Source organism: Meleagris gallopavo, chromosome 21 (assembly GCF_000146605.3).
Source record: "Meleagris gallopavo isolate NT-WF06-2002-E0010 breed Aviagen turkey brand Nicholas breeding stock chromosome 21, Turkey_5.1, whole genome shotgun sequence".
Taxonomy (NCBI): Eukaryota; Metazoa; Chordata; class Aves; order Galliformes; family Phasianidae; genus Meleagris; species Meleagris gallopavo.
The window spans coordinates 9,472,777-9,491,707 of record NC_015031.2 but is presented as its reverse complement, the minus strand read 5'-3'; the positions used below and the strand labels follow the sequence as shown (position 1 = coordinate 9,491,707).

Here is an 18,931-nt window from a genome sequence, read left to right as displayed (position 1 = left end):
TTTTTTCACTCACAATCATTCAACTAATTGTCAGTGAAAATTCAAACTGTGCATGTTCTGAGGTACCCGTACTCAGGGGTGGGGAGCGGGGCCGGGCTCAGTGCGTGCACTGGGAGGGCCGGGGCCGTGCTGGGACGCAGCGCTCCGAGGGCACCGCAGAGGTGCGGCCCGAGGGTCCCATAGCAAAGGGCCTCCCCCGCCCCGAGGAGCCTGCAGGTGAAGTGCAATGGTCAGAGCCCCGCAGCTCAGTGGTTAAGGTGCTTGTTGGCCGCAAATCTGCTTTGCTAAGTCCCTCTCTGGCTGACAAGGCCTTCCTCCCCATCGCACAGCCGTTGCGCGATGGGACTGGGGCCACCTTGCTGCAGCAGGGTGACGTTCGCCACAACCACCGGCTCCGCTGGCTTTTTCTTTTGGCCGTCGTCAGCTCCCCACAAGGCGCACGTCTCTCACCAGACCCCGGCATAACGGCCTCCTAAAAGTGCAAACCGACACAACCACAGCAGAGCGACGCAGCCACGGCCTGTGCTGCCCATGGGCAGAGATGGCACAACCCGACCCAGACCTCTCCTAAAGCCCTGCAAGAAACCTTCCAACAGGCAGAGAGGGAAATGGCCTCAGAGCTCTCCAGCAGCACAGTGACGACCCGTGTTTGGCATGCTGCTAAGCTGGCCGGGCCTCGGGGCTGCGAGGGACACACGGCGGGATGAACGGCTGCGACCCGATGCACAAATGAACCATTCTTAACCATTTTTAACCCCATCTGCCCGATGTCTCACTGAGATGTCGGGGTCTCAGAGGACCAAGGAGGAGGTCAGGACAAGAGGGCTTCACAGCTTGAGGGCGGCCACCCGTCCAGCATGGCACCCAGGGGAGAACAAGGCCATCCTCTGCTCACGGGACTTGAGAAACAAAGCACACGTGCCTAAGCAGGATAAGGAATGCACCAAAATGGTATCTATACCTATGTGCGTGTCTACACACACATATGTTCAATCATCCAACGTCACTTCTCTTGCCATCCTTCACAAACCTGCTCTAGCCACAAACCGTAGTGCTAGGAGCCAGTGGCAGCTTTAACTTGGGAGCATCAAAGGTTGGAGCCCATGGTGATGCTGCTGGGACCGAGCCGAGCCCACGGGACCCAGCTGAGCCCACGGGACCCAGCTGAGCCCACGGGACCCAGCTGAGCCCACGGGACCCAGCTGAGCCCACGGGACCCAGCTGAGCCCACTCGGCCACCTGCTGCTCACTGCCCCTCAGCAGCTCTGTGCTTCCCTACCACTACATCACCTTGTTTTCTTCTCAGCAGCCTTCCGACTTGCCCGTACCCTCCGGGAGCTTTCCAGCACACTGCTAGCAGCTATCCTGCCCTCCTGCTCCCTGCAAAACCAAAGCAATGATGAACAGGGCACCGTTAAGGAAGGGCTTCTGGCTGCGCCCAGCCCCAGCACGCATCGTGCCCTCGTCCTCGGAGAGCCCCGCACAGCCCACGAGCAGAGAGTGCTACAGCACAGCAGAACTGAAGTGCCCTGGCAGAACTGCACAGCGGGACGTGGGTGCCTGCACACCCACACACACACAGAATAGAAATATATACAAAGGAGATACCATATATATATATATCCAGAGATGTGCGTATTGAAAGGAGTAATGGTAGACAGTGGTACAATACGATTTATTGCCTCTCAAGAAATGGCACATGAAGAGGGTGAGCGGGGCAGGGCAGCTGGCAGTGCACCGAGCCCTTCCCCTGGGGACCATAACAGCTTCGTTCCAGGGCCTATGGTGGTGCACACTGTGCAGGCTACAGCTCACGGGCAGTGCACGCTCTTCTAAAGCACGAGGGCTGCATGGGGAGCAGAGCAGTGCCAGCCTGTCCCCGAGCCAGACAAAGGATGGCTGCAGGGAGTGTCTGTGGGAAGCCTGCTATCACACCACACAGATCTCTTCAAGCCCTCTGAAGCCCACGGGCTGGGAGGATGGGGTGCAGGCAAAATGGAGCTGAGCCACTTCAGCACTGCACCCCAGGAAGAAGCACAGAGCACACGATACGGATGGCAGAGGTGGCTGCTGCCTCCCTGGGAGCCTTGCACTGATTTTAATTAAAGAATTAAAAAAGAATAATCCAATTTCAGATTGGAGGAAGAGGTGAAATGGCTGGCTCCTCTGCTTGCGTTTTTGCTTTGTTTTCCATCTCTGAGCTAAACTACATCAGAACTTCAGGTCTTTGCAAAGGGGGAAAGAAAACAACCACCAAATAACAGATTTCAGGTGCCAAGCTGCTGATCGGAGAGTACTGCAAGAACATTTGCAAAGCAGTCCACACAGCAGAGTTTCCCCAGTGTCAAACACAAGAGTAAAAGATGTAACAGAACATTTTTACTGAGGTACTGGAGCAGTTCCTACAACATACAGCATTCCATAAGCCAAGGTTAGGGCATGGCTGCAACAAGTGCCATCTGGAACCACTGATCTTAAGTTTAAAAACAGAGTTTGCAAACTGATTCAGAAATTGTTTGCGTCTCTTTAGCGGATTTCTGAGCTGTTCATGCATCTCACACACCTCCAGTGCACAACCTGCCTCTCTGGCCATGCTGCACAGCACTGCTTTCCCTTCAGCTCAGGCTTTTTAGGGCAGCCTCCTTCCCCCAGGCACACGCAGGGACACACACATTTAGACCAGTTGATCTGAATCAGTTTTTGCAAACTATTTTAATTAAAATATTAACTTGTTGGAATAGTCCAGGTCTGCACATGATATACATGTAAAAATGGTTACTACACAATTCTTTTTGAATACAAAAAAAGCCAATACGGGATAGCCATCATTTGGATTCAGCATTCAGTCATGCTCGACATTACACAAAGAGATGGGTTGAGAGAATTCTGTGGAAGTAGCTCAATTTAAGCCAGAGACTCGACCAAATTCAAACCATAACAGAAGCAAAAGAACGAACCTGCGGGCACAGCCTGTCCCACTGCTGCTGCTGGCGATAGAGGAGCTGAGCTTCACGCCCTCGTGTTAGCACCATGCTCTGGACACACACTCCACACTCACATGGTAAATGCCAATATAGTTTGGGGGAGGTTGGCCTTTCCATTCTTTTTGGTTTGTTTTTTTTTTCTTCTTTCCTTTCCTTTTCTCCTTCTTTCTAACCTAACCTGTTTGCTGCTATTTTTTTTTTTTCTAAATCAATATTGCAATGCAAAAGAGTGACCCCAAAACATCCAACTCCACATGGAAACAGAGCAGAGGAAGGGATAGGACAATTCATAGTCACCTCTGTCCGCAGGGGGCAACGGTCACTTCCTTGGGACCACTCCTGGGAGCTGTTTGGACTACAAGGCTCCTCACTAAGGGGCTGCCCAAACATCTTTAGGTAGTTTGGGTATTCCATCTGAGTGATATGCTACGTCAAGATGCTAAAAGCCCCAGTGGGATTCACTGGACACAGGCGGAGTGTTCAGGCTTGGGAGTGGACGTTAATTTAGCTAACGAAAGAACGTCGCCCTGCTGAGAGTACTGAACAGCAGCGAGAGACCGGAGTATTGACTATATAAATATGTCACGTGGACAAACACATTCGGAAAACCTTGCTTTTGAGCCCTATAAACATATTAAAGGCAAATCCTAGAGTTAGCAGCTAGTGTTTTCTTCAAGATGATTAGTGTGCAAGGAAAAACATTTACAAAGAACCCTGGCTAGTCAGTCCCCAAGACAGAAAGCTTTGCCTCGAGCCAAACCTGCACTCCTCCTAACCCCACAGTGCTGGCTGCCCCAGCCTGCTTGGGCACTGGCACAAGAGCACGGCAGCATCTCCAGTTCCCAGCACTAAGGGATGACACTGTGCCACAAAGCCCCTCGCTTCATTAGACTCCCTGACCTTTTATCACTGTATTGATTTCCACGACCTCCTTCGCTTCCTTTCAGTAGTACAGCAGCTCCAACGAGCCTCTGGAAGTAGTGCCTTCTTGCATGGCGTGATATGCTGCCAAACGATCACAGCATCTCAAGGGACTGTAAGAGTTGTAAAGTATTGCAGCAACAAAAATAATAAAAAGGAGCCTCACATGCAGCAAGATCTACAGTGGTGATGTGGGTTAGTCATCAGCTGGGAAGAGTCATTGGCTCAGCTCCTCCTGGTACACTGTGGCAACTAAACATTTCAACAGTTGGCTACACTCTACATGTAAACAGGAAATTGCAACAAGCCAAAAAGGTAATAAATTGGTGGATGTAGTGTAACAATGAAAAACCCGATCAATGGCATTTTGTGACTATGGCATCCTTCAAAACACCTCTGGCATTTGAGACTGATTGGCTGAAAATCTAACGTTTCTGAATGGAGCAAAAAGGACTACGCTGGGCTCCAAGAATTATTCTGATGCTTAGCTAAGATGAGATGTCACAGTATTAGCTGTACAAGTGCATTACTTACACTCCTCTGCCCAACCTCGCCTGAGCTACCAGCAGCACAGTCAGGGAGTGCTAAAGCAGGAATACAACTTCTAACATTTCTAGCCTGTTCCCTCCAAACAGGTTTACCTACAGAGTTCTCGGGAAGCCGACCACTGCCTTCTGAGAGAACTTCACTTCTGACACAACACGGAGCCGGCACTTGGGTAGAAGGGCCCTGCTGAGCCCCGGTGTCTCCTGGCCTCTCTTCTGACCCTTCTTCCTCACCTACAAGTCTTTGAAAATGCCTCCTGGCAGAGGCGATACCCTAGAAATATTTCCTCTATAATGACAAATAAAAACGGAACAGAAGATCCAGCTGTTCCTCCCCTGGATGTTGGTTTAAAAGGCAGCTTGCCTGGTTTTTGCAGGGTGGGAATTGGAAATTTATGGACATGGGAGGAGGTCTCTGTTCTCCCTCAGACTTCCTACGGATGGTTTGACGTGGGCAGCCTGAGGCCCTTCTGTCCTGTCAGTGTGATGACCACCAGCCAACTCTTCTGACTAATTGCATATATTTCTCAGACGCCCTCCCGAGACCCCTCCAAAAAGTAAAACAAAAACAAAACCAACAAACAAAAAACAAACAAACAAAATAAACCAACAACAAAAAACCACCCCCCCAAACCCTGCAGCCAAATACTATGACATCCCAGTTAGTAAACACAAAACGTAATGCTTTACAAAATGAATACAATATTCCATGTGCACCCAGCTTCCACACGTCAGCACCGCACTGAGGAGGCTGCTGGGCTGGTGTCTGTAGGCAGTTTCTGTTGGCAGACAGCTCCAGTGGAATTGCCACCCTCAGTTATTGTTTAAGTTATGTATAAGACATGTGTGAACCATTGGATATTTGTGAAGTAACACTTGTGCTCCTGCTCATGCCCTGTTCCGTCCGTCCCCCAGAAGCTGTCCGCCTCAGAGCCTGGGGGCTGTTGCGGACCCCTATCGCACTACCTCGAGGTACCCCCTGCATGGGCCCCGAGGGGTGACCCCATGGCTGGGGTCCACCTTGCATTGGATGGCCCCAAGCTTGCGGTGGGCCACCCATGGGATGACCCCAGTGAGGTCCTGCACCCCCAGTAGGATTGTGGGACCAGCCAGAAGCTCCCGGGTAGCTGTGGCTGAACGCCTCGGGGGAGAGATTAGAAAGAACCATATTACTAAAACCTAGCCTCATGCTTTCTGAGTCAAAGGCTTCGATCTCGCGAGCTTGACGCTCCAGCAGGCTTCGTATCCGCTCGGTACGCTCGTTCTGCAACGCCAGCATCTCCTCCTCAATCTGGGAAGAAAAAAAGAAGAGAGTCTGTAGCAACAGGGCTCCTCCACGGGCACGGCCTCAAGTTTCTGAAGGACCCTGAACACCAAGCTAATGGCAAATCTTCTCCACGTGTTTCTGCAGGAGATAGGATCCAGCTCACATGTCCACCAACAGACTGTTCCTAGTGCAAAAGGATAAGCCCCATGGAGCAGAGCACGGTGAGCACCAGCTGGAGTGTCTCACTTCCTGTTCCCTCGTGAATACAGAGCTTTTCAGGGATGTGAATCCCAAGTTTGCAGTGATACTAACAACTTGACATAGGCCAATCTTATGAGAGTACAGCTTCCATAGAAACCTACTGGGAAAACACCTTTAAATACAGCCAAGCACAGTATCTACAAACACCTGCCAGCACTGCTTAATGTGACCTGCACTGCTTGTAGCTGAATCTGGTGATGACACTTGCTCTTTTCTCCAGGAGCCAACATATTAGCCCACATTCAGTTTCCTCTCAAATGTTCATTGGTCAGATTTTCCCATCTCTCATTTACCACCTGTTATCTATCCATTTCCTAAATTGGTCCTGTTACTCTGCTACCTTTTCCAGTGTGCGTGGCTGAAGAAAGCAGGCAGCGATGTTTGCGGCGTGTGGCAGATTATCAGCTAGATGATATGCATGCTGGCAACTCCAATTTTGTCCCTGCAACACTGTTCCAAATCAGTTTCCAACAGTATTTTGGTAGGGGAACTGGGATCAGCTCTCTGAGTGCTGGTAACATGGAGCCACGGCCCCCCAGCATCCCTCAGACAGGGCCAGAAGCCTTTCTCATTGAAATCTTTGCAGTCAGGTGGAAAAGCAAAGAATCGCTTTGTTATCTTCTTGCCGGCACTGAAAAAGCAACATTTGGCCTCAGTGAAGAAGTCCAGAAGGGTAAAAAGCAGTAGCCAAGACTTTCAGCATAGCTCCCTAGCATCCGCTGTCAGCGGTGACGCAGCTAAGAGGCGACACCTCGGTCTGTGCTGAAGGCACTGGGCAGAGCGTTGTACTGGTAAGCACCCTCTTGCCTTAGTCAGGGAATATGCAAAGTGATTTCAGCTGGAGTTTAGGAAACAATCTGCTCCCATGTGAGTCATCTCCTGAGCCATTTCAGGCTCTCAGAAGCAGCCTTACCCGCTCGCCTGTTTCTTGCCGCTAGGTGAGTGGCACTGGATCTCTGCAGAGCAGCCTAGCTAACTCTTGCTGAAAGCCATGCAGCACTCAGCAGGCCTGCAAATGGCAGAAGAGGAAGAAGCTGCCTTCTCTAATGTTAGCTCTTTAAAACGCTGCAATTTATCTAAGTGGAATCCCATTCTCTTTCAGAACTGCAGCTCTCCAGCATGTCTGGCTGCACACAGCTCTCAGTCTTTGTGCCAACGAAACAAATGGGACTTTGTGCAACCAAGCTGCACAGACAGGCATGCCTGACACCCTGCTTGAAAATGACATCACTTAGAAACGACCTCAGGACACAGGACTCTGAAGATGAGGTGTCGGAGGCACACGTGAAGGAAATGAGTAAATCTAAAGTCTTTTAAAGACCCTCCTGGGACAAGCTCAGTACTGCTGCAATACAAACAGCACAGCACCAGGGTGTAACTTGTACAGAGCCTCAGTCACTGGCACTTAAAAATTGTGCATGGAAGGGGCTGGTTACTCCCTCCTGAGCCCACGTCAGACATGCATGCTCTGCTGAGTTACTATGGTGATGGGCACCATCAAAAATAAAGAGCGCTGTGCTGAGAAGGAAGCAGAATCCTATGCACAAGATCACTTCTGGAAATCCGGCTTATTGTTGAACATCGGGGACTGACTTTGCCACAGGCTGCATATGTGTTTATGCACAGAAAGCCAGACATTCATCCTGTGCACATACGTGCCCTTGCTCTGGTTGCCAGACAGCTTCAGTTAGCAGAGGCACACAAATACCAGGTGACACCGCTGAGCAACCTGCACCAGAGCACCAGCAACTCCAACCTCTTACAAAGTCAGAATACCCTTCCCTGCAAAGGATATCCTTTCAAAAGGAAGATGCATCCACATTTGCACCCAGGTGTCCTCCCTTGAGCTGCCACTAAGTTGCTGTAATTCCAGCAACTGTCTCACCATTGGTCCATGATTGTATCAGCATCAACACGTTAGCATTCATATGGCTAAATAAAGGCTTCCCATCTATGGAAGCTGAAGGACCATGCAGTTTTTCACTATTCTAAGGAACACAGGGCACAAAAAAGAAAAAAAATATGCTAGACCTTGTTGCTACTGCTTCCTCTTCTCCTCTGCACTTAGCATTGCTAAGCTTCCTATCACTGATGCCAGTCAGTTTGCACGGGCCTTCTATGCACAGACTTTGATCCTCATCTGCACTGAGAGACTTACAGAACACAGTCATAGATTGATGCAAGTTTCTTGGGCTCAGCTTTCAGTACAACACCACGTGCAGTGCTGATCCTGCACACGAGGAGCTTGGCTTGCTGTGGCACGCTTCCTCCAGAGCTCCCTTCAGTTGATACCACCAGAGGGCAATGCACACCCAGCCCAACATACACTTTGAAGCAGGGCTGGGACAGGAGCAGAACTAGAGATGGGATATAGATACGATTACCCCACATGTGGGTGCCACATAGGAACCCCGTATGCACAAATTCAGTTTCTTCCAGAGATTCAGCTACTTGCAGGAGACCAAAGCACAGCTCTGCCTTCTTGGAGATTTTCCTCTGCTGACCATGAGGTGGAGCAGCTTTATTCCAACAGGGCCTTCTGCCAGCCAAGTATCCATCTGTTGGCCTCTGGGAGGATTTAAGTGCAAAGAACCTCGAGGCCACAGAGTAATTGCCATAATTTAATAATCACCAATCAGCATCGAAACTAAGAACTGCTGTGTGAATGGTGAAGGCTCAGAGCAAATCAAAAGGGGGAAAATTCACAGCAGGAAGGCTGACTGCGTATTTCCTTTCACTGACTGCTGCATTTTCCTTCCTCTGGTTTGTGCATGCACTTCTACAAACCCCATGCATCTGGAACCATGTAGAAAAGCATGCTTCAACAAGGAGCACCTCAACACATGCAATAGCCAACTCAAATTGAAATCTAGGGAGTAGCAGGTTGCCCATGCTTGTGAGTCTTGGCTACAGCCATTTGCTAAGGGCAGTGCTGCTGACAGCAGCCTTTCTATAACATGTGGCATTTCATGGGGAAACTGTAGCTTGGTCTCCACACTGACAAAGAGCAGAGCTGCAGTAAAAAAAAAATCACATTACCAGAAAACAGAGTCTCAAATCACAAGTCCATCCTTTTTTCTTTCCCCCAGATACCTACTGCTAATACCATGCAAACTTCAAAAAAAGCCACACCTTCACTTTAGGTCATTACGTCTGTCCTCTGTGAACTGAGGATGTTGACTTGCAGCTCAGAGACAAAAAGAATCATTTGCTTTCCCTTCTGCCCAGGGAGGCACAGCTCCCTCTGGCTCTGGCATGCTTCGAGCAGCTCTGCCCCAGCCAGAAAGCCAGAATCTGCTCACAGAGGACGGCTGAGCTGGCAGAAAGTTTAGTCTGTGTCACTGAGCCATTATCCCAGAGAGGCAAATATCCAAATGATCTGTGCGTTTATCTACACAGCAGGACAAAAGCAATTTCTCTGTATTTTTATAGGTACAGTGCTGAAAGACAGACTGTGCTAAGGGTGCTCACACGCCCATTTTACCTTCTGCTCAAGGAGGGCCCGACGGAGGGATACCCTCTGTTCAAGATCACGCAGCTCCCGGTCATGCTGGGCTTCTGCCTGCATCTTGATTTTACTCTGATATGCATTCAGCAGCTCCAATTCTTGCTGCAGCTGCATCTTCAGAACCTGGCACTCTGCTTCCTGTGCTTCATCCAAACGCAGCTGGGAAAGGCAGACAATAGAGACGTTTCACTATGGGGTAACCACTCATGACACTCTGGGGGAGGACTGCAGGGAGAGGGAGAGAATGGGATGGGACTTTTGTTTTCTTGGCAATACAATTGGTCTCTATCGTACTTGGTTTCACCAAACAGAGAACCTATAGTGACAAAGACTGGTGACAGTGAGCCCACAGTGCTGATGCAAGTGACGCTGATGAGCAGTGGTGCCTCAGGAACCACGATCCGTACTGCAGAGAACAGACTGCTGTAGGTGCTAACGTTCACAGCTCTCCTCTTTTCCTAAAGGCAAAGAAAAGGTCTCTTGCTCTGTTCAGCTGGATTAACAAATTTCCTGTGTGCAGGAGACTTAAGTTTGCATTCCTGCCAATGCAGGACGTAGGGCAAAAAAATGACATAAATCTAAAATCGGTTTTAACACTGAACTTTTAACTTCCCTCACATAAATCAGGCCAGCTACCCTGCTGTGTCAGTGTCAAATCTGTGCAGAGCGATAAGCAGGACACGATATGCATGAAGTGCAAAGAAAACTGCACGTTCAGTTGTACCAAGGACTCAAAGCATTGCTCACATGGTCATTCCTTGAAGAAGGGCTAACAGAACTTTCAGAGCACTTTTAACATAACTGCAGATTTACAGTCAAACCTCTGAACTCCTCCATGACTCACTGAGCATTTTCCACCAGTGGGACATGCTTTGGTTGGTATCACTGATAAATCAAAACCTAAATGACTTAAAATAGCAAGTTGCATATTATTTAATGATGCTCTAACAGGGACGTTCATGCTGTCAGACTTCATGCAAAAGCAGTCTTTCAGCCACACAGATGCATCACTTTGCATCCCTTCAACAAAAGCTTCAGCTTCAACCTGCCTGATGGGAATAATACCTCTTTCCTCTGTATTTGAATGCAGATTTTAAACACAGAGGAATGACTGTGCTGGGTACGGCGTGTGTAGCAAGGAAGCAGATAGCCTGCTGTCAGGATACAGACTGCTTAAAATGCAAACATCCCTATTTGGCTGAGGAACCCTGGGTCCCTCGGAGGCGACTCACAGCTTGTGTAGAGAGCATTTCATTAATGCTGTGATCGTACTGCTCAGCCAGGATAGCCAGCTTCCGGGTCTGCTCCTCCTTGAGCCGTTTGAGGACAGCTTTATGTTCACTCTTTGGCGTGGTCTCCAGCAGATGGTTTCTCAGTGCTTTGTACTGTCTGGTTTGGATCTTGCATGTATCCTGAAACTGCTTCTTTATCTGTAGTTCTTTTGACTGGAAAGATGGAGGGGACACAAACAAAGAAAAAAACAGCATGTTTCAAATGGGAGAAATATCCATTCAAATGGATATTTAGGATTACATTAAGGATATGAGTTCAAGAATCCACAAATGTATAATAACATCTACAGTGCAAGGAGGGAAGCAAAATATACAAGAGGCAATGACTACTGCTGCAGCTGCTTTGACACTGCCACTGTGCAAAACAATTACAATAGAGACACTTTTATAACAAAGCTCCAGCCTAAATACAGCTGTCTCCGCACAAAGAGCCTCACATTTGTCACTGGACTGGATCCAGTCCTGGCTGTTGCTTTTCAAGAAAAATTCTTGAGGGACAGGACTAATATTAATTAGCACCAAAAGCCATACTTACACGTGACTGTGCTTATATGGCACGTATATATGAATGGCACTTGATGTCATGCAAAGAAGCAGATCTGGTGCATGGGAAGGGACAGGAAAAAAGAGAAATGCTTTTTCCTTTGGGAATTTGATGAAGATTGGATGTGTTCTGACTCGATTATTAAGAATCTGGTTTTCATAAAGATACTCAAAAATGGCTGGGAAAGATTAAACACCTGAAGATATACACCACCATCAGCACTGATGTTGTGCTAGCCTATTGAACAACACAACTCCCCAGTCCCAACAGAGGCTGAGTTTTCCTTTCGTGCTTGCTGAGCCTCAGTACTGTGCAGAGATACAACTTTGTTATTGCACATGGGGCTGAGAGACATCAATCTAGGACAAAGTATCTGAACCTGACTTAGCTGTGTGCCCTTGGATACATTCTTTCTGTCTTTCTTCCACCTACTCTACCTGCCTCCAGAGCAGCCTGAAAGGGATAGCATCTGCCAAATGCACTGAGGCCCTGAAAAGGAAGGAGTTCCCTGCAGGAGGACTGGCAGGGATACTTCTAACTAAACCAAAACAAATTCAGGAGTGATGAATGGTGGTGGGGAACCGACTGATAGTCACATTCCCCATGGTAAGACAAACAAAACAAAGCACAAAAACAAACAAATCAACCCAACCACATCAGCACAGTCAGTACACAGTCTAGTCCATTCACACCACGGTCAAATCCTAGTGCACTTGGAGCAGAAACAGCACAGGAGCAGATTTCTGTCCCTGAATAAACTGGAGGAGCACTGCAGGTACATGTGTACATCTCCTGTCAGCCCCTGCACTGACTGCTCCTGGAACTCACTCAGGGCTCAGCAGGGCAGGTGATAAACACAGCACCTGCAGCTACACAGAAAGATCCACTGGGACCAAACACAACCAGCCCAATTCAGACCTCAGTTTTGTTGTATAAACCAACAAGCCCACCTTGTCAAATGGATGCAGAAAACAAGACAGAGACAGGCTTCATTCAAACAAAACATATATAATGGAGAGGAAAATATCACTTTTACCCTTTCTAAATTCACAGTAAGTTATTCCCCTCCTAAAGGCCTTTAAGGAGCTCTCTCCCTTCCTCTCAAGGAAGTGTCTACAGGTGCTTACACGTTCCCACCAAGGACCACAGCAAACATCAGCAAACTGTTTTGTCCTCACATTCCATGAAGTTTCACTTGGACACCACCAGGCTGTTTACAGCCTTCCAACCCAAAGGCTTCAACAACAGGAAACAGAAGGGAGGGGTAAGATTTCCAGGCTGCCTTCTGACAAGATCATTTTGACCCGGTGTTGTGAAACACCAGCAAGAGGGGGTTTTCATCACAATTAAAACACTCAAAATAATAACAGGGCAGTTTTTACTGAAGGGCAAATTCTGTGCAACTCTACACAGGAGGTGCTGGATTGACAGCTCAAGCCTGAAATCCTCTGCTAATCACAGAACAGCCATGCATGGCACAGCACAAGCTTTCCATGCTTCCTGCCAAAACGCTGCAGCCCTGTCCTAGCTGGAAAAAGGACAGGGTTGGATGCTCTGCAGAGGGCAGAGGGCAGCCCTGCAGCCTGGAGAGAGCTGTGGGCCTTGCTGCCAGCAGGGAGCAAACACGGACGTGCTGCCCACTCGTGTTTGCACCACATCACCTTGGGGAGGCAGAACTCATTCATGCTAATCTCAGAAGGATCAACCTAATGCAGCTGGTTCAGTTTTATTCAGCTCAGAGTGCAGCACAGCTTCGCTGTGAAGTCATCTGCTATTTATACACTATATCCTTGGAGATTCTCAACAGTGATCAGATGGTCCCTTGTACTCACAAGCCAGGTTTTCACCATTTAATATTATTCTAATGCTGGCAAATCAGATTCTTTACTTGCTTTAGTTCTGTTCTCAAGTGTTTTTTTTTTCCTCTGCAAGAAGATAGTTTGCACCAACTGCAGGTTAAATCAGATGTGAAATACGAAGCAGGAAGATCTAGAACAACAAAGAATTCCCATGCTCAGTATGCCATACACTCATTTTGTTACTGGCACAGCCGAGCACTGGGTGGAGAGAAGCCTGCCTCCTCCTCAAAGGAAACGTACCAGCAGCTATGTGAAAAAACTTTCTACTCCATTCTTAGACACTTCAGAATAAACCACCGTGCTTCTCAGAATGAAGCTTACAACAAAAACAGTAAGAACCTCAATTCCTGAAATTCTGGCCAACCACTTCAGCTTGAAGAGCTGGGCAAGAAACTCACGAGAGCACATGATGGCAAAAGTCAGCACAAGGAGCTCCCTGAGGACACTGCAGCTGGCTGGTATCCCTCACACCTAACATACCAGCCGCGTGTAAAGGTATTCACACAGAACCTCTTCAAACTAACGAGCCTCAGAATCCCTTGGACCTGCACACACTGCAAACCAGACCCGGGCTGCGACGTGCCACCACCACCAGCAGCAGCAGCAGCCCCTCGGTGCTGCTCGCTCCCACACCACGCAGTACCTTCAGGCTCTTGGGCTGCTGCCGCACCTCCATGACGTGCTTACGCCTCAGCTCCCGCTCCCGCCGCTTGTTGTACTCCAGCTGGTTGGTCAGCTCGGTCTGGTGCTGCAGCCGGATCAGCTCACAGCGCATCTTCTGGATGGTGCTGAGATGGCGGAACTCCAACTCCTGCATGGACTCGTGCTGACGCAGCAGCATGGCGTGCTCCAGGTCCTTCTGGGTCTGCCTTTTGTTTAACTCCTAAAGGGTGACAGAGGGGGTTACCAGACTCTTTTTTTCTTGGATTCACATTTGTAATGTGACATTATTTTGCTCACGAGGGCATCTCTCCCTTTCTGAGCCACCTGAGGACAGAGCACAGAGCCCCTACAACCTTTCAGGTGGAGGACTCCCCGCCACCAGTCATTTCCTTCCTCATTTCACTTTTCTAGGTGGATTCACAGTAAGCATTTTTTGGAAAGAACTAATTATTGCATCTGCTGACCTTTTGGATCTGACAGTTCTCATGAAATAAGACACTCGTTTGAACGTTTTACTCTAAAGTATTGCAATAACACCCCAGCCATTATTTTACTAAAGAAAATTCCTATTTGGTAATTAACTCCTAGCGAGACTGAAGTTGGATAGCAGGAACTCTGTGTGATACTTCACACACAGATGGTTCCAGGTCCCATCTCTGCCTCTCTTACCTCTCGAACCAGGTCCTGCTCCAGGTTGTGGCGGCCCAGCAGCATCCTCCTCTTGAAGCGGCGACACTCCAGCTCCAGGTACTGCCGCTGACGCCTCAGCAAGTTGGCCTCTTCCTCTGCCTGGAAATGCTGGATGTTCTCCTTCTGCTTGGAGAGCCACTCCTGCTTCTCCTTCTTTGGAGTGCTCTGGTTTTCATTCAGCTCCTGATAAGAGGCAGGTAATTAATGGTGGAATAGTTGCATCGAGCTCCCTGGCTTTGAACAACTGCCTAATAGACTATATTTCAGACAAAGCCATTCCACATGGTTTTCTCGAGTTAGGAACAATCTGAGCTTCTGTAAAATGCATCATATCATATATCTAAGGGAATACTTGGTGACAATTCATTAGTCTTTTTTTTTTCTTTTTTTTGCATTGGCCATTTTAAATTCAATATATGGCGTAAGGCACATTTCATAAAAGAATTTGCTTGCTCGAGCTGCACACTAGAGATGCTCATGCAGTGACCAGGTTTGCTGCAATACACTTCAGCTTAAGTAAGAGACATAATTCCTGCATATCAGCAGGTTTTGCTGAATTGTGACCTACTGCCTATCTATCTACGTAAGACACTGTTATAAGCTCAAGCTACTACATCTTCTTCAGATCTTCCTTGGCTCTGCAGCTCTTTGGCCATTTTCTCCCAGAAAATGTCTGTGTTTGGGAATATTCCCCTTTGGAAAAAGTTCCAAAGCTGCATCACACAACTGATGGTTGAGTGCTAAATGGTTCTTTCAAAAAAAATTATTTAGAGTACCTACACTTTCATCCACTCCTTAAAAAGAACCAGGAAGTTTGATTCCACCATTTCTCTGCATTTCACAAAGCTCATGGTTTCCACCACCATACAGTGATTATTGAACTATTAGCCTGCTTTCTCCATTAAAATTACTAACTGATCTGTAGGTCACCTTTACTGCTCTGCTGTTTTTTTGTCATTTCTGAATGACACCACTCTTGCAGTGTATTGTACACCTCACTGTTGGTTCACATTTCTCACTACAGATGAGTTACCTCTTTCAGCTGCTCCTTACGGAGTTTGTATTCTCTCTTCTGAGACTCCAGGAAACTGTTCAGTTCTTTTTTCTGTTGTGCCTGAATATGCTGCTGAAACTTCTTTTCTTCGTTGGCCATCACTTTAGCCTACAGCAAATCCAGAAGCAGATCAGTTTCCGAGGCCTGATCAATTATAGCTCATGTTCCATTTTAACCCCGAGACCTGGAACTCACGATACAGAGACCACAATACTCACCATGACTCTGAAAAAAGCATGAATCTCAGGAGCCTGCCCTCAAACTCTTCTCATTCCACCCCCCTTAAAGCATCAGCAGGAGTCCTTTTTCAGTGCTTCACTCTCTCAATCCTGTTCAGCTATTCCTACCTACCACAATCAACACCTTATGACCAACCAAATCCTTAGCCCTCCACCAGGAGATCCAAGATGAACAAATAAATCAATAATAATCTCCATAGGTGCCTCCACTTCACTGTCAATTATTTAAAAGCATAAAAATCCCCATATCCATAAGCAACCAGACAGTGAGCCTTTAAGCATAGCTGGCACATTTCTCTGCAGGCTCATCTGCCTCCATAACACTCGATGGCAGTCAGAAACTGACAGCACGTCCAAGGCAAAAGAGAGGAAAACCCTCACAGCATTTTTCCTGGGGTCAGTATGCTAGCATTTAGTACAACACACTGTGATGAAGGTCATACCTTTCCTCTAGTTACATAAACCCCTTATTGTAAGGAAGTGATGTATTAGCCTTTCTCTAATTAGCAATTTGCTTGGCTCCTGAAAACAGACACGTAAGAGACTACAATGTCATCTGTTCAACAATGAGGTGAAGTGGACAATTCGAAGTAATCAACAAAGAAAGACTAGTCTGCTAAACTGTTATCTCTTACCTCTTTTTCCATGGCTGCTTGGTGCTTTTTAATTAGCTTTTCCATTTCTGCAGCAAAATTGTTACGCTGAGTTTCAAGATCTTTGTCCAACCTGAGGCGATGCTCATCCATCTCTGCCTTCAGTTTATTCTCTAATGCCATCAGCTGCTTCTGGTGTTGCCTTCTCATACGTTTATAGCCAGACATCTGCTCTCGGAGTTCAGAGTCTTGTTCATGCTCCTGCATTTGCCTTGTCACCTATGAAGAGAACCACACTGGGGCAAAGGAACTTAATGCTTCTTCATCTGATTCTCAGCAGTCTTCTGACCACAAAAGAAAACTATCCAGTGATGTGGCTTGGGTTTTTTTTTGTTTTGTTTTGTTTTTTTTGTAAAGACCACCACAGGTCCCAGTGGCAGCAGAGCAGACTAAAAACTGAATTCTGCAGCAGAAGATAAGCTCATACGGGCTCCAGTAGAAAAAGTACACAAATGTTATAAAGCTAGTATTAGATACTGTCTCCTTAGCCCACTATGAGTGTGTGCATATGTATACAGAAACACACACAAAAGTACACAGTATACATAAGAAACTAAAGCCAGTTTACTACTATAAACTGCTTCCTGCATTCTGCTAAGCCTACCAGCTTTGTAAACATCACGATACACAAATCACATCTGCCCTGATGCTGCATTTAAGCTTCTACCAACCCGCATTCTACTATTTCAGCGATAACACCACAGTCAATGAACACAGCTCGTATTCTGCTGAAACCCTGAAAGCTCCCAGCAGTTTCACAGAGCCACGTGTGAAGGCAGCCCTTCCTGCACAACCTCACCCGAACGCAGACGTGACGTACCAGCGATGCTGTGCGTATGGTAGCAAAGTGCTCTCGATTGCGATAGTGAGACTTGTGGCGGGACACCTGGGGAGGAGACTGGGGTTCTGATGCCCTCGTTCGAGGATCCGATTCCTCTCTGTAGTTTTCTTCCTCCTGATCAGCAAATATTAACGCGACAGAACAAGAATTCCAGTTACTACAGATTTTTATTTCGGTCTGGGTCAAAAGGCATTTAAAGGAAAAGAAAGCAGATCCATTTTACACTCATTAGGCTGGACAGAGGAATGTACTGCAATGGGAGCTGTGATCTAGGGTCTTTAATTTGGAGATTTTGCTGTGCAATTTTATTACTGGGAGGAAAATTACTAATTAGTGCTGTAAATGAGAAAAATAAATGGAAAACAGAAGACTGAGTAAAATAGTTTACTTCAAGAAAACATAAAAGCTATCAAGTAGATTATATCAAGTCAGAGAGACAAAAACAACATCTCTGTAACCCTGAAAGACAGAGGATGACTTTCATTACACCCACTACAGAAATACCTCAAAGCAAATTCTAAAATTTGTCATGGTGTATTCCACATTCTTACTTTGTCATTCATCACGGCACGATTAGGAGTTAGATATGATATACTAATTAACTCCCCAAGGAAATACCTGCGTCTTTGTTGCATATCTGGGTAAAGAACAAAACATTCCAACCACACCTATCATTAACTAGGGAAACGTTGCTGGGCTGAGAAAATGCACCATAACCCATCTGCAGGGAGAGCAGCACGGATCCCAGCGACACACTGCACTCCATCCTTCTTCACACAGAGGTAAGGCAGCCAGAGTGACTTCACAGCTTCCATGGCCATAGAGCTGCACTGCCTTTTTTGAGCATCTTTGCTCATTAACCAAATACCCAAATTACGTGCCGGAAAGCTGGGTGCTTCAGGAACAGATTTCAAGCACCACTGTGGTCTTGGATTTAACAATTCAGAAACTAGAAGGAGAAACCTTGCATCTTTTTGTCCCCAGAAGCAGTTCTCTGCAAGATAAGGGCATTCACTAAATAATCCTATTCACAACTGCCATTGCAAGTCCTCGTGATGAAGCAAACAATTTCGAAAACAATTTGATTAGTAAAATAATTGTTACAGAATCAAAAGAAGTCAATGATTTTTATAGCGACTTTCTGATGTTTCCAATGCAATTTAATGCATTTGTGACACAATATTAGGAGCTGCAAATAATAACTTAGCGTAGGAAGTACTCAATTACTTTTTTTTGACCACTGAACCAACCAAACCCACTCCTCTTTCACGTTCCCAAAGTTAGCCAGCCAAAAACCCAATGCTTACCGGCTTTAAGTGAATGACAGAACTATTTGACATCACTGTGTGGTCCCCTTCCATCATATCCAGCTCGCTCTTATCATCCGAGGCATCTGGAAGACTGTTAACACTACTGCTTTGGCTACTGGCACTGATAGACATACTAGGAATGGACTGATTACTTCCGACACTGTTCACTGTTCCTGTCCTGCCAACACCATGATCTTGTTCCTAGCAGGAAGGAATTATTAAAAAAAATTAAAAAAAGAATCAAGAAAATCCAAATCCCTTACAGCTCTGTCAGTCGCCATTACTAGATTATATGTTCAT

At 47.1% G+C, this 18,931-nt stretch overlaps 1 protein-coding gene across 1 annotated transcript in view; it reads right to left on the bottom strand.

Moving 5' to 3' along the window:
* Window positions 1-3,175: 3,175 nt before the first annotated feature.
* The window catches only part of TAOK1 (TAO kinase 1), a 32,089-nt gene continuing 16,333 nt past the window's right edge, over window positions 3,176-18,931 (bottom strand). Inside the window, exons 11-19 of the mRNA XM_010722117.2 lie at window positions 18,629-18,832; window positions 17,301-17,435; window positions 16,463-16,699; window positions 15,568-15,696; window positions 14,514-14,717; window positions 13,825-14,064; window positions 10,719-10,931; window positions 9,463-9,645; window positions 3,176-5,741 (exon numbers count right to left, since the gene is read on the bottom strand). Of these exons, the coding sequence (XP_010720419.1) occupies window positions 5,280-5,741; window positions 9,463-9,645; window positions 10,719-10,931; window positions 13,825-14,064; window positions 14,514-14,717; window positions 15,568-15,696; window positions 16,463-16,699; window positions 17,301-17,435; window positions 18,629-18,832 (2,007 nt within the window). The 3' untranslated portion in view covers window positions 3,176-5,279. The remainder of the gene's footprint in view (window positions 5,742-9,462; window positions 9,646-10,718; window positions 10,932-13,824; window positions 14,065-14,513; window positions 14,718-15,567; window positions 15,697-16,462; window positions 16,700-17,300; window positions 17,436-18,628; window positions 18,833-18,931) is intronic.